Source organism: Bos taurus, chromosome 2, assembly GCF_002263795.3.
Source record: "Bos taurus isolate L1 Dominette 01449 registration number 42190680 breed Hereford chromosome 2, ARS-UCD2.0, whole genome shotgun sequence".
Classification (NCBI taxonomy): Eukaryota; Metazoa; Chordata; class Mammalia; order Artiodactyla; family Bovidae; genus Bos; species Bos taurus.
The window spans coordinates 104,281,369-104,296,729 of NC_037329.1; the positions used below are offsets into that span (position 1 = coordinate 104,281,369).

General features: G+C 47.5%; 1 protein-coding gene and 1 long non-coding RNA gene across 2 annotated transcripts in view; one reads left to right on the forward strand and one right to left on the reverse strand.

The window, feature by feature from the left end:
* Positions 1-15,361, reverse strand: part of MARCHF4 (membrane associated ring-CH-type finger 4) — a 113,205-nt gene that overhangs the window by 22,139 nt on the left and 75,705 nt on the right. Inside the window, exon 2 of the mRNA NM_001205491.1 lies at positions 3,519-3,674. Coding sequence (NP_001192420.1) covers positions 3,519-3,674 — 156 coding nt within the window. The remainder of the gene's footprint in view (positions 1-3,518; positions 3,675-15,361) is intronic.
* Positions 8,964-14,257, forward strand: LOC104969385 (uncharacterized). Its single transcript, XR_001494422.3, has 3 exons — positions 8,964-9,114; positions 10,778-10,861; positions 12,477-14,257. It is a non-coding gene; the product is annotated as an uncharacterized lncRNA (long non-coding RNA).

Consider the following 15,361-nt stretch of genomic DNA (forward strand, 5'->3'; position numbering starts at 1 on the left):
GCTATGCCCAAGGCTGCCCTCCTGTCTGCCCCATGGGAGGCCCCACAAGTCATATGGGGAGCAGAGCCACAAGGAGAAAGGAGAGGACAGGGGAGCTCTCTGGTCTCCCAGGGAGATGGGGAAGGGCTCCCCAGGAAGCAGGCTCTGCCCCTACTGGATCCCCGGAGCTTCTTCATCCCCAGCAAGCTCCTGATCACAGCATCCAGAGACTTCTCCATGCCCCTCTGTGCAGCGAATGGAGAGACCAAGGGGCAAGAGCATGAAGACAGATGATTCTTTCCTTATAACAAGAAGAGGCAGTGAGCAAGGGCCTGGTCACCCAATCCTAGCTCAGCTCTGCTCCAACTCATGGAGTGTGACCTAGGAGAAGTCAATAAATCATCAGGACTTTCAAAAAGTGGAGATAATTGTTTCTTAGAGTATTGTGAGAATTAAGTGAAATTAATCAGTGCTTTGAAGGGTACCTGCCGCCATCATTTCTATTCCCCTTTATATTTTAGCAAAAATACAGTTATGCATGGCAAGGTAGGAGTATTCATAACCATACTTAGCAATCTCCATGCTGGGCATGTAGGGTAGAGGTGAAGGGCCAGACTCAGGAGTCAGACCCCTGGATATAACCCTGCTCCACCAGGGTGACCTCGGGCAAACTGTTGACCCCTCTGTGCCTCCATTGTCTCATCTGTAAGTTGGGGATGATAATAGTACCCATTGCATTGGGTTGTTGTTAGTGTTAAATAATATATGTGAACACTTAGAACAACAACTGGCCCCCGGTAAGCACTAATTAAATGTTCATGAATATAATTATAGTTCAGATGTAGCAAAGAGGATGAGAGGCACCCACAGAGCCTTGAGACCACAGGGCTACACTGAAATGCCACCTTTCTCAGGAGCTCTTTCTAGAAACAGAGCTTGCAGAGGGTCACCGAGATAACATGCTGTCATGCCCACTGTTTCTCAGAATGTTTTATGGGGTCATGAACCAAGAGGTGAGACATCAGAGACTTGGAAGACACCTCCCTACTCTGACAGAAGTTAGCCCCGGCACCCCATCCATTGTTCTACTTTCTCTTGGTAGGGCCTGCCTGCTCCATCCTCTACCACAGATGAGGAGGATCAGAAGTTGCCCAACCATGGCTGAGCAGGCAGTCTCACACTTGGCTGAGACTGAGGAGCCCAAGACATGCAACTGGGTCAATTTGGGCCACAACCACACACTACTGCTGCTAGTCCAGACTACTTCCTTCTTCTGGTACTATCTGGAAGAGTGAAATGGCATTTTCTGAGCACATACCACTGAATGCAATGAGGTCCAATTACAATCCAGAAGTAACAGAATCAGAATCTCCAATGACTAGAAACTCACAGTTAAAGACACAGTAGTAGCTTAAGAATAAATTCATTCTTAATTAGTAATTTAAGGATTATTCTTAAGTAGTAACTTGATAAAGTTATTCCAGAGTTCCAAAGAAAAGCAAGGAGAAATAAGAAAGACGTCTTAAGTGATCAATGCAAAGAAATAGAGGAAAACAATAGAATGGGAAAGACTAGAGGTCTCTTCAAGAAAATCAGAGATATCAAGGGAACATTTCATGCAAAGATGGGCACAATAAAAGACAAAGTTATTCTTAAGTAGTAACTTAAGAATAAAGAATAAAGTAGAAAGGCAATGTCAATATTGCCATTTGCTTAAGGCACTTATGAGATTAGAATAATCTTTTCTTTTCTTTGCTCCCAGGAAAAGATTCATTGGAAAAGACCCTGATCCTGGGAAAGATTGAGGGCAGGAGGAAAAGGGGGTAACAGAGGATGAGATGGTTGGATGGCATCATCGATTCAATGGACATGAGTCTGAGCAAACTTCAGGAGATAGTGAAGGACAGGGAAGCCTGGCGTGCTGCACTCCAGGGGGTCTCAAAGAATCAGACAACACTGAGAGACTGAACAACAACAACCCCCAGGAAAAAGTTATCCCTAAATGTTTTTTCCCTTTTTGTGTCAAGGGCTAATGCCTGTTTATGAGCCAAGGACAAAGCCAAGGGGGCACTCGCCTGGTGGGTTTGGATTCTGACCCTTTTCCAAGGCTTGAATAGGCTGAGAAAGAAGAGAAGAGTTAATGCACCCCAGGGCCTGGAATCAGACATTGCTATTTTAAGACACTTCAAGATTTTGAAATGAATAGCTGAGGATGGAACCAGAGCATGGGGAGGCACCTCTTGTTCTGACTCTTTGGTGCACCATCAGGATGACTGAAGTGCCTAGGGGTTCTAAGGCTCCCTTCTAGCAATAATGGCCCCCCTACCCTGGGCTGGCCCCCACTGCAAGGACATTGCAGCTCCGTGTGTTTGCAGCTGCCCTTCCATGCAGAGATCCCAGCCCACCATCATCCCCAAGCCACTCGCTCTGCTGGGGCAGCAGCACTGACTCTCTCTCACCCCCTCAGACAGCAGAGAGACAACTGTGCCAAGCTGCTGGAGTTTCCGCACCCTCGCCAGCATGCTGGCTAATTGATGACGTGGCAGCTTCACTGGCTGACCGTGTCTATGTGAAGGTATTTTCAGAAGCAAAGCGCCCTCTGTGTGTGTGTGTGCCTCACGGGGGGAAGCTGTGTGATGTGGAGGATTTATGAGGTGGTACAGGGGCTGTCAGCTCTTCTGGGGATGACAGATGTCTCAGGGCAGGGTGGGAGGGGTCGGGAGGACCGTGCGGGGCATGGGGGGCGTGGGGGCCTCTGACCTAACAGCCCCACCCCATGTGAATCTGTTCCACAGACCCCACCTGAACCCTGGTCTTCCTGCCCTTGACCTTCATGGACTCTTTATATTCTCTCCCTTTTCCTTCCTGCCCCGTCTTTTCTCTTCCTCTGATTCCCTCTCCTGTCTCGTCTCCGTTTTTTCCCTTGTCATAAGAAGTGTGGTCTGTGGACCAGGAGCAGCTGCATCACTGGGTAGCTTGTTGGAATGGAGAATATCAGGCCCCACCCTGCGTTTTGCTGGGATTCCAGGCACCATCAAGTTTGGGACATACCATCCAGTCTCTGCTCTCATTTCTTCTTTTCTGCCCTTAACCTCATCGCAGTCTTTCTCCTCACCGTCCCACCCTGCCTCTTTGCCTTTTTTGCACTCTCTGTTCTCTCTTTCTTATTGTTTCCTCCCTCCCTCTCCTCTTTGCTTCTTGTTCCTTTTTCTTATTTCTGATTTCTTTTATCCATTCATTTATCCATGAACTCACTTATTCTCTCTCTTCCATCTGATTCTCCATGTTTCCTTCTCTATCTATTTCTGTCTCTTGATCCCACCCCTTTCTCCTCTTCTGGCTGAGGCTTAAGAGAAAACACAAAAATTCTTTCCTGCCCTCCTGCCCACTCTCTATCCTCGGTCTCGCCCACCTGGCCATCTTTCCCTTCCTCCAAAGCCCCGGAGCTCTAAGGTGACTTCACGTCCCGCCGGAGATCAGGGAGTTTGGGAAAGCCCGGCCCTCCCTGTAGCGCCCGAACTGGCAGCCCCCGGCCGTACCTGCAGAGGGTTCTTTGTGCTGATGGCGATTACGTGGTACTTGTAGTAGCACAGTTCACAGCTCCAGCAGCCCCGCTCGCTGATCCACTTGATGAGGCAAGGCTGGTGCGTGCACTTGACCGAGCCATCGCAGCGGCACGGGCTCAGCAGCTCCCCCTGCAGGGAGAGAGGCGGAGGGTGGTGAGCCAGTGAACCAGTGAGGTTGCGCAGTCGTGTCCTACTCTTTGAGACCCCATGGACTGTAGCCTACCAGGCTCCTCCATCCATGGAATTTTCCAGGCAAGAGTACTAGAGTGGGTTGCCATTTCCTTCTCCAGAGGATCTTCCCAATGCAGGGATCGAACCCAGGTCTCCCGCATTACAGGCAGACGCTTTACCGTCTCAGCCACCAGGAAGCCAGACCTCAGCAATGGGGTAAGGGGTGGGGAGTTTGCCTTCAGAGTTGGTTTGCCCCCCACCCTCCATGTCTCTGGCCAGGCCAGACCACAGACTTGGTTTGGAGGAGGTCTGGGCTCCAGGTTCCCAACTTTAGTGAATTCAACTAACAGTTCTGAGCTCCTGGCTCCTACTCGGTACTGCCCAAGTTCTAGGGTTTCTATGAAAATGAGTTAGAGGATCTCCATGGAAGTTCTCTGCCATCTAACACGGGTGTCAGCCTAGGTAGACTTATCTTTAAAGGTACAGCCAGGGGTCTCAAACACAAATGCTCTCAGGGGCAGACAGGCCACACTGTGACTGAAGCCAGCTGGCGGAATGGATTGGATTGGCGGGTTGAAGAGACAGCCATCATCAGCTGCAGATGTGGGAATCTGTGTTCCAAGGAGGCAAGTGTTTATGCAAAATTTCCCCGTAGTCAAATGTCAACAGCAAACCCAAGCTTTGAATACATGTCATGAAGGTCATTTGGCCTAGCTTTGGAGTTCTGGTCCTGAGCCTTTGCATTCTTCTACAGCACAGCCCATAGAGACCCAGATCCCCTCTGTGAAGCCTGTTGCCCCTGATCCCAGAGCGACAAAAATGTGGCAGGCTTGGCTCCTGGGGACCTAGGAGGCTGAGCAGATGCCCCCTCTGAAGGCCTGGGGCCCTCTCGGCATGTCCCTTGGGACTGGCTGGGAGTCGTTGGGAAGCCCAGTTTGGGGCAGGCTTCACTAGAAGCAGGGAGGCAAAGACAGTGCCAGAGTTGAAGCTCCTTGTGGACTGCAAGGCTGGACTCAGTCTCTGGAGCCTCCTGTGACCACATGTCACATGACCACACACCACATGACCACAACTGAAGCTTGTGCCCACTCCCTGCTGGTCCTGATGCTGCCGGCCCCCAAGGGCCTCCCTCACTCCCTTCTCTCCTCCCCTTCACTTTCCCCTCTTTCCTTCCTCGCTTAGAGCCTGTCATTTCTACCTCCTGACTCCTGTCCACCAGCGCCTTCATTTACCTTCTCAGGGACTTTAGGAGTGGGTCCCACCCAACTCCCCAACCTCTGCTCCCTTCTGACCAGTCCCAAGGCCCCCTTCCTTGCTTCCCACACCCTTCCTCCCCCAACTCATCTATTTTGAAGAGATGCCTTCTGCCTCACTCCTGTCAAAGGACCCAGAAGCTGCCAGGCACAGCCCCTTTCCCTAAGCCCCAGGCTGGTGTGTTTGCAATATGGCCACTGAAGCCATGTCCCTTTTAATTTGGTGATGGTGGTTTAGTCACCAAGTGGTATCCAATTCTTTTGTGATTCTATGGACTGTAGCCTGCCAGGCTCTTCTGTCCACGGGATTTCCCAGGCAAAAATACTGGAGTGGGTTGCCATTTTCTTCTCCAGAGGATCTTCCCGACCCAGGGATCGAATTTGCGTGTCTTGTGTTGCAGGCGGATTCTTTATCCAGTGATCCACCTGGGAATTTGGGGATTTCACTATTCGAGAAACCACATCTTGTTCCCAACTTAAAATAAGCAGGCACAGGAGCTCCTGACCTATTAGACACAGATCTTTATTTGTGTATTTAATCATGCTCTTTGCTGTAGACTGTAGAAACAGTCCTTTTCTCCCAAGATGCATGGAATCATCTTTCCCTTTTACTTCAGCTCCTATCACTCAAAGACTACCCCTCAGCCTGGATGAGATCTAGAGTGTCTTTCTGCACCTGGTGTACATGTTCAATTGCTTTTCTGTCTTCATGATGGTTCCAAAGCCACCTTCTACAGGGAGTCATCCCTGATTTCTCTAGATTGAGTGCAATGCCTTGATCTCTGAGCACCAGTGTAACCTTCTGAGGCCCTTGGCATATGCCTATCCACTGCCCCATCAGAGGAGCCCTAGGAGGCAGGGATGGGAGGTTGTTCATCTTTGCATTCATTCTCCCAGTGCCTAGACTACACCCAGCAAGCCTTCAACAGCCTTTGTGTTTGAGCAAGTGAAAACATAATTCAATTGTCTGCTCAGGTTTCCTGCCTGGCCCAGAGGAATGAAGATGAGACTGCCTATTCCATAAGAACAGGAGCCATGTCCATCTTGTTGACCTTGGGACCGCAGCACTTCACTCAGTGCCCAGCACTCCACATGTGTATGTATGATGAAGGAACCTGGTGACGGAAATACTCAGGGTGCCACCACCTCATAAAATCCTCTCTAATTCCCCACTCCGCTCCTTTTGTGTTGACAGGCCCCTCACGGTAGCTGCAGGCCAGGAACCCTCCCATACCCACTTTGAAAGCACTTCCCCATGTGTCTCTGGGTCACTATACCATGACCTCTCACAGCAGCAATATGCATCTTATGTCCATTTTTGCATCCTTAGCACCTAGTACAGTACGTGAAACAGATACTCCATCTAACTTTTTTTTTGTAGCCATACCACTTGGCGTGTGGGGTCTTAGTTCCCTGATCAGGGATCAGATGGAACCCATGACCCCTGCAGTGGAAGCATGGAGTCTTGACCACTGGACTGCCGGGGAAGTCCCATACTCCATCCTGCTTTAACAGTGCAGTGTGCACAGAGCTGTTTGATAAATGAGAGGTTTCGATCCTCTAGGACATGGCCAGCCTCTGGCTCCAGGTACAGTAGGACAGGCAGGAGATGCCCACAATGCCAGGTGCTCACCACACCCATGGAGGCCTCCAGGTCCTCGATAATGAGTAGTTGCTGTGTGGCTCTGAGAAGAAAAATAGGAATGGGAGGGGGAGGAGAGGTGGTGAAGGAGGGGCAAAAGCCCTCATTATTCATGGCAGCATCTCCTAGGCTCATTAATTCTAACAGGATGAGCTGGGTTTGATTAATCGGGTTGTTAGGCAGCCATGTCAGATTGCCAATCAGGTAAGAGACAGTACTTCCGGTCCCCGGCAACGGTGCCAAGCAACAGCGAAGGCTGTTCTCTTTGCTTTCTAACGCGGCAGCCGTGAGACAGGGGAGGGAGAGCCGCTGGCCAGGCATAACTAACAAGACCTGGGCTCACCACCGTGGCTCTGGATGGGGGACCATCCCTGGGGCCCCTAGTTATCTGGAGAAGGAAGGAGCATGACCTGGCCTGGTCCTAGTCCTGGCCACAGACCATGAGGCCAAAGGTGTGCCATTTCCCCTGGAGCTCCCAGTCCCCCACACTTTCCCTGGATTGGACAACCCAAAGGTAGAATAGAGGCTTGCTTTGGGTGCTACAAACACTAGAAAGCAAGGATATCGAAGCTGTTAGAAAAGTTTAACTTTGATGAAGGAAGTGATCCAGGATTTTAGGGAAAAAAAAAAAAATCTGCAAAAAAGCTATTTTAACCTTGGCATTCACATAAATTTTTTGCTTTATGATTTGGCATATTTTTACACTGGGGAGGAGGGCCATAATCTTTTTGTGTTTAGGGCTTCTAAGAGGCCTTAATCTGGACCCTGGACTATCTTTGGCTGGTCAACCTGTGCTTCTCCTGGAACAAGAAAGATGTGAATGAGCCAAAGCCAGATGGATTCAGGTTAGACAGAAGGAGAATGTTCTTTAAAGTCAACTTTATTACAAGCTAAAATGGTGGAACATGGAAATGGAGGTGATAAACATCTCTCAATATAACAGTGACTCCTATTAAAGAGAAAGGTTAAATGACCAACCCAAGGTCACTCAGCCAGTGTCGTGGCCAGAATGTAAAGCCAGGTCTTTCTGACATCAGACTCAGCTTCTTACCACACTCTGCTCATCCCCCTCTGTACTCTGGTTCCTGCTGTCCCTTGCACATCTGTGCCCATGGGTCTCTTCTTGTCTGTCCCTCCCTGCTCCAGCACCGGCCCTTTCACCAAGTCTGGAAGGGGCCCGCTCTGGACCGATTTTCTGTCTCTGCATCATCACCCACAGTTCAGCCCTTAATCACTCTTCAGTTGTTTTCTCTAGGCTTCAGGGTGATCCTGCATACCCCACAGGACCAGGCACCTCGGAGTTACACAGTAAAGGTGCATTCATAGGCTGGATGGGCACCAGGGTAAGGCAGAGGATGAACCCCTCCAGCCCAGCTCCTGAGGGTCCTCCGGCCTTTGGGCTGGAGGATTATCACCATCTTGTCTGCAGTGTTCAGCAAACTCCACACATCAAAGGGGCTCATTAAATGGAAAGGGCACCAGACACTTCCTGGATGATCTCCTCAGAGCTTTGGGGCCCAGAGACCACCCTGGGAATGACTAAGTCAAGAAAAATCAGATCTTCTCTAATCCCCTGGCCCCCATGGGACACAGTGTAAGGGAGGGGTGAAGAACACAGTATTTGAAAAGCAACCCCTTAGATTTAAATGCATCCGTTTTTCCTTTTTAAATTCTTTTTATTGTGGTAAAAGTCACATAATGTAAAACATACATTGTCACCATGTTTGACTGTACAGTTCAGTGGAACTCAGCATGTTCACATTGCTATGCAAGTCTCAACATCATCACCTTCCTAACTGAAACTCTGTCCCCATTAAACACTAACTCCCCATACCCCCAGCCTCCAGCCCCTGGGATCTACCAAAGTACTTTCTGACTGCATGAATTTGACTGCTCTACATACCTCATTCGTGTGCATGCTAAGTCGCTTCGGTCGTGTCTGACTCTGGGACCCTACAGACCGTAGCCCGCCAGGCTCCTCAGTCTATGGGATTCTCCAGGCAAGAATACTGGAGTGGGTTGCCATGCCCTCCTCTAGGGGATCTTCCTGACCCAAGGATCAAAACTGCATCTCTTACGTCTCCTGCATTGGCAGGCAGGTTCTTTACCACTAGTGCCACCTGGGAAGCCCCAAGTGCCTTGTGTAAGTGGAGTTGTCAAACAGCATTTGTCTGCACCCAAGTATGTGAGAATGCATTTTTAACTTCATATATGTCCTACAAGCAGAGTGTACCTTCTTTTTCCCCGCGCCCCTGAGCTATATAGTAGGGTCTCACCAGCCATCTATCTTATATACAGTAGTATATATACACCAATCCCAACCTCCCCAACCCAACCCTCTTCAACACTTACTGGCTATGCAAACTGGACCAAGTCTCTTAACCTCTCTGAGGTTCTCTTTCTTCATTTTTCCATTGCAGGCAACTCTTACCTCCTCAAAGCCTGGCTGTAAGAATGGACTGAGATCATGCAAGCCAGGTGCTGGACGCAGAGCCTGGCCCGAGTAAGTCCTCTTATGAAAATATTACAATTTCAACTTGCCTTTCCATAATGACTTTAATTCCATAGGTTTTCTACTACAACTCTATTCTATGCTCCCACAATCAAATAAGCAAACCATGCCTTAAGTACAGGGTCAGCCGAGCCTAGAGGGAGATTCTGATGAAAGAAATGCCTAAGAGTCCACCCCAGTGAAGTAGATTAGGGGTTAGGACACAGGTCTCCCAGCTTCTGGCCCAGGACTGCCCTCTGTGTTACCAGGGGTCACTGAGAGTGTTTGGAGTCCTCCTTTCCTGGGAAGGCTGAACGGAAGGCTTCTTGAATGGGTTAAGTGGGGTTATGCTGGAGGCAGGACAAGGTGATCCATAGCTGTGGCTGTGGCTGAGCTGGCGGGTGGGGAAGAAAACAGGATGGATTCGCCTCGCTGCCAAATGACACAGCAAGCTGCAGGAACAAGACTTCAGTCGTTTCTCCATTCACAGATTTCTTCCTGTTTATTCTGCCTTGCTTCAGTTTTTCTCCCCTCTCAATCTGAAAGGACTTGCTTCTGGAGTCCTTATGTTACCTGGTTGCCATGGCAGTTGGCAGGTAAGCCAAAGACTTCCCCTGCCACCCACATGGGCACCAGGCATCCTTGCCACTTAGAAGAAAGAAAGGAAAAAAAAAAAAAAAAAAACAGCCCCAGTGCTGTGCAATAGTTTGCAGTTCTGGGAGACTAGAGCAAGGGAAGCAATAGACTCAACAGCCTTGGGGTGCAGTTCAGGGACATTTCCCTTTATTGACACTAACATGGTGGTTAAGAGCTTGGACTCTAATCCCAGACAGACTTGAGTATACCCAGGCTTTTATGATCTGTGTGACCCCGGGCAAGTTGCTTAACCTCTCTGGGCCTTCATCAAATATACATGTAGTATGTTCCAAGTTCTATATGAGGTGACAAGGATACAGCAGTGAATGTTACTAACCAAAGTTCTCTGGTCGAGAAAGAAAGACATTTTAAAAAGATAAACAAGGGACTTCCCTGGCAGTCCAGTGGTTAAGACTTTGCCTTCCAAGATAGAGGGTGTGAGTTCGATCCCTGGTTGGGGAGTGAAGACCCTATATGTTTTACAGCCAAAAAACGGAAACATAAAACAGAAGCAGTATTGTAACAAATTCAATAAAAACTTTAAAAATGTGCCACATCAAAACATCTTTTTAAAAATAAATAAGATAAACAAGTAAACTATAAGTACATGGCATGCTGTTATGAGCTATTATGGAGAAAAATAAGCAAGGGAAAGGAAAATGAGATACCAGGGAGGGGACAGGTTGAAATTCTACAAGCGGGGACATTTGACAGAAGACCTGAGGATAATGAGGGAGCAAGCCATGTAGGTGTATGAGACCTGAGCATTTGGGCAGAGAACATCGAGTACAAAGGCTCTGAGGCAGAAGCCTGTTTGCCATGTCCTAGGGACACCAAAGAGCCAGTGTGTTTGGGCTAGAATGAACAGAAAGACTGAGAGTGGATGAAGTCAGAGGTATAATGGGGATCAAGAGTGGGGGACAAGCCAGACAAGGTTGGTGGGCTGTTTTAAGGACTTGTCATTTATTGTGAATGGGATGGGAAATCACAAGCATGTTTTGAGCAGAAGAGAGTGACATGATCTGACCGTATTCAACAGGTTCCTTCTGCCTTCTGTATTGAAAATAGATTGGAAGGAAGTAAGGATCAAGTAAGGAGCCAAGAGGCTATTGCAGTAATCCAGGTGAGCAATGATGGTGCTTTGAACCAGTAGGGTAGCAGTGGAAGTTCTAAGAAGTGGCTTCTGGATATATTTTTGAAGATACAGATGTTAAGATTTGCTAATGGATTAGGTGTGATGGATGAGAGAAGTCAAGGATGATGAAGATCTGAGCAGTGAGGGGCTGGAGAGTTGCATTCAAGTTGAGATGGGAAAGACTGAGGGAGGGGCAGGTTTTGGAGGGTAGATGGGGAGCTCATTTGGGAATGTGTCAATTTTGAGATGCCTGTTAAATATCCAAGTGGGAATGTGATATACATTAGTCTAGAGTTTAGGAAAAAGCTCTAGCCTCAGTATATATACTTGAGAGTCACTGGCCTACAGATAGTTTTTAAAGCCACAAACCCAGGAGTGAGGGCAGGTAGGAAGAGGGAGGGCTACCAGAACTGCTTTGTACAGGATGTCAAGATGTTGGAGCTTAGAAGATAGGAAAGGATCAGTAGAAAAGCCTGAGAGGGAAGGTCAGTGGGCCGAGAGGAGAATGTGATGTTCCAGAAGCCAAAGAAGAAGACAAAGTCTCTCAAGAAAGAGGGAGCCCTGGCAAAAGCTGCTGATGGATCCAGTCGGATGAGAATATTGGGCAAGTTTTCTCTCAGTTTCTTCTTTTTCTAGATAAAGCAAAGCTATGGACTGAGACTGGAAGTGGGGAAGAAGATATGGAGGTCTGAGAATTGGTTTACAAAGTCACCTGGGAGAGCTTGGGAGTAATTAGACTAGTAAAATAAAATAGAATTACTGGCGGCACTGAGCATCCATGAAATTGGGGGAAGAGGGTCATAAGAACATATATTTATCACCCTGCCTGGCACACAAGCAGGTCTCAGTAAATGCTAGACTAACATGGAAATGGTTATAATAGGTATTATGGCTGATCTTGTCTCAAAGGCCACCTTCACACCTATGTCAAACACTGATCAATTTCCTCCCTCTCTGCCTTCCTTCCTTCTTTGAATAATATTCCCTTCTTATTAATAATTCTAGTGTTGTAAACATCTCAGAGTTCTAACAAGATAGACATTATATCATCTACTACCTCAATAACTTAATGAAGCTAATATCATTTCTCCTGCTTTACTATATGATGATACCCACTCAGAGAGGTTGTTACTTGCTCAAGAGAAAGGCAGGGTAAAGCTCTGTCCATCAGGCTGCCCATACCCACCGCTTCTCTGCCAGCTCATGTCACCTGCCTCCCGTCTCTCCTCCCACCCCAGCAGTCTTGTTCATCATATCCTTACCTTTCCAGCCCTGACAAAAGAGATGGCCTTGCTGGATCCCTATTAATGTATAAATGCAAAGGTGAAAACTCTTCTCCCCTTTGCCCCTCTCCTCTGAACCCCATTCCAGGCAGTGTTCACTGAGTATTAACTGTTGTGGTGGTGGTGGTAGCGGTGAGTGGGGGACATAATGGAATTAACTCACCCCCCCCACTTCCTCCTCACACTCCCACCCTTGGCAAGGAGTAGACATTTGTTGAGTCAAAATTAAGAGACAGCACTTTTTATAAGCATAGAAATGCGTTAGAAGTTTCTCTGAGATGTAGTCTGTATTCACAAGAAAACATTCACTTGCCTTGTAGATGCTCCACTGTGAAGACTCAGAGGACCAAGAGCCTTAAAATCAGAACTCCCCCTCCTGAGTGGAGTGAAACCTGTGTGTGTGGTGCAGGGGATGAGGAATGGGCACAGGAATAGGAAAAGTTCACTGAGGCTGTAGAGGAGAATTAGGAGGGATGTCAAAGAAAGGAGACTCCTCCATGTCCATCCGAGACGGCATCTGTGATGAAGGATTATTGACAGGGAAGCACAGAACTGTTTTGTGTCACTAACTAGATTGCACATATCTGGGGGGAACAAGCTAACAGGATTACCGACTCAGTGGACATGAATCTGAGCAAACTCCAGGACGTAGTGAAGGACGGTGAAACCTGGTGTGCTGCACTCCATGGAGTCACAAAGAGCTGGACACGACTTAGCAACTGAACAGCAAGCTAAGAGGAAGGCTTATCAAGGACACATCCTCACAACTTATGGGTACAACCAAACTGGTTCATAATATCAACCAACTACACAAAGGGGGAACCCAAGTGGGGAAAGTGAATAGAAGGAAAACCTACAAGTTTCCAGCATCTTCTCCATACAGGACACTGGACAGTGATTTCTTGATTCCACAGAACTGCAAGAGGTCAATGTATCTTGGACTTGGGATCAAGAAAGATGAGCTATCATGAGACCTTCTCACCAGCCAAGGTTGTGGTGGATAAATCGGAGTAGAGGTGGCTCCTGCCACCCAGAGGGATGAGAAAGCAAGCTCCCTGCTTATCTCTGGGAAGCAGGCTGATCGGCAAGATGACCTTCAAAGATCCCCATGGCCCTGGAATCCAGGATTATACATAGACAAGCCATTCTGAATTTTCTGTGTGTTGTGTTGGGCAGCATACAGGCAGAAATTTGTTTTCTGGCTGGAGCCCTTTCTGGCTACTCATCCATAGCACTTTTCATCTGTAGCACTTTACCTGCTCCCTTTCCAGCCAGACCAGGCCCAAGCTTCTCACTTCCTCCCTCAATGACACCAAAGCCAAGCCCTCCAACCTCCTCTATCTAATGCCTGATGGTCTGAGGCAGAACTGATGTAATAATAGAAATAAAGTGCACAATAAATGTGATACACTTGAATCATCTCGAAACCACCACCCGCCACTGCACCCTACCCCTGCCCTGTCCATGGAAAAACTGTCTCCCACAAAACTGGTCCTTGGAGCCTAAAAGGTTGGGGGCCACTGCTTTAGGAGACTAACAGAGTGTGAACACTGGTAAACAGGGAATCATTGTAAGATAATTTGATTTAAAAAAGAAAACTCTATTACTAAGTAGAAAAAGAAGACTTAAGACCTTAATGAGCTCTAGTTATCTACACTAAATTCAATTAACCACATAAATATTTCCAGTTCCCTCGTACCAGCAACTTACTTTCACAAATACAATACTACACACATACTCACACACTCACATACAAACATATAATCTGCTTTCCTCTTCATGGAAGAGTTTTCAGCCTTCCTGCTCATCAGTTCAAAAAAAGGGTTACAAAAAGAGATATAGGAAACAAACACACAAGCCCCAACCAAACCCCCCAAACCATGTTTTTCTATTCATGATAATTTTTTTATTCCTGCACTGCTTTTCTCCCTATAATTTAACTGGAATAAGACAAATGTACCTAGTCCCTCTAACTGCCTTTGAATTTACTCAACTGATACCAGAAAGAAGAACTTAACCTCACAATAATTGAATTTAAATAACATCTGATTCCATAAAGTCAAACATGATCTGCATAATAAACAAACCAAGCCCCACAAGGGCTGGCAGAAAGAAAGAAGGTCATACTTTATGTGGATATTTCTAATCGTATCTGTATTTCTAATAACCTACACGTGCCATATACTGTCTGTGTGTCTTTCTGTACACTTACCATCACTATTGTTAACAAGGAGCTAAAGTTATAGGTTGATTCGCCTTCAGTCCTTTGCCTGACTTAATAGAAAAGCATAACTTTGATAAACCTCACTGGCCATAATTGGGTTGTTTGCATATAGCAGAGGGCTGGGCCCGTTTCCAAGGTTCCAGGCCAGTAGGCTGAAATTTCAGAGATTCCAGGTCACCGTGTTCTCTTTCTTTCCCACAAGTCAGGCCAAGCCAAGGGCACAAGTCAATGGCAAGTTGAAGGGCAATTACTCAGTGACCTCCTGGGGTCAGCCCTCCACAGTCCCTGTGCACAGGCAGAAGGATGCCCAGCCTCAGTGGTGCAAAATGCTCGTGGAGTTGAAGGTGTTGTGGTGAAATTCTACAGAAATTCTTTTCCAGTCACAGTGAATGAAAATAAAAGTGTTCGTTGCTCAGTCATGTCCAACTCTTTGCAACCCCATGAACTGTAGCCCGTCAGGCTCCTCTGTCCATGGGATTCTCCAGGCAAGAGTAATGGAGTGAGTTGCCATTTCCTTCTCCAGGGGCTCTTCCCAGTCCAGGGTTCGAACCCTCATCTCCTGCATTGCAAGCAGATTCTTTATTGTCTGAGCCACCAGGGAAGCCGCAGTAATTGATACATGATTTGATGTGTTTAGGGGATACAGCAGAGGTTACAAGTGTAAACAAGCTGTGATGATGTGTCGTACTTCACAGATGCTCTGAATCATGGCCCCAGACACTTAGAATCTTGCGTATGGCCGACTCTAACAAAGCAAAAATGTAGGGTCTTTTCTGGGCACTCTTCCCAGCTCTGCCACCCTCTGACATGGGTTTCAGCTAAGCCTTGATCCCGTAGTTCTCCAAATTTCATACACAGAAGAATCACCTAGAAAACTTATGTGTTCAGATTCCCAAGCTTTGACTGCAGAGATTCTGATTTCATGCAGACCCATCCCCCTCTCTTGAAGCAAGGTTGGCTAAGACTCATTTGTGAAGCTCT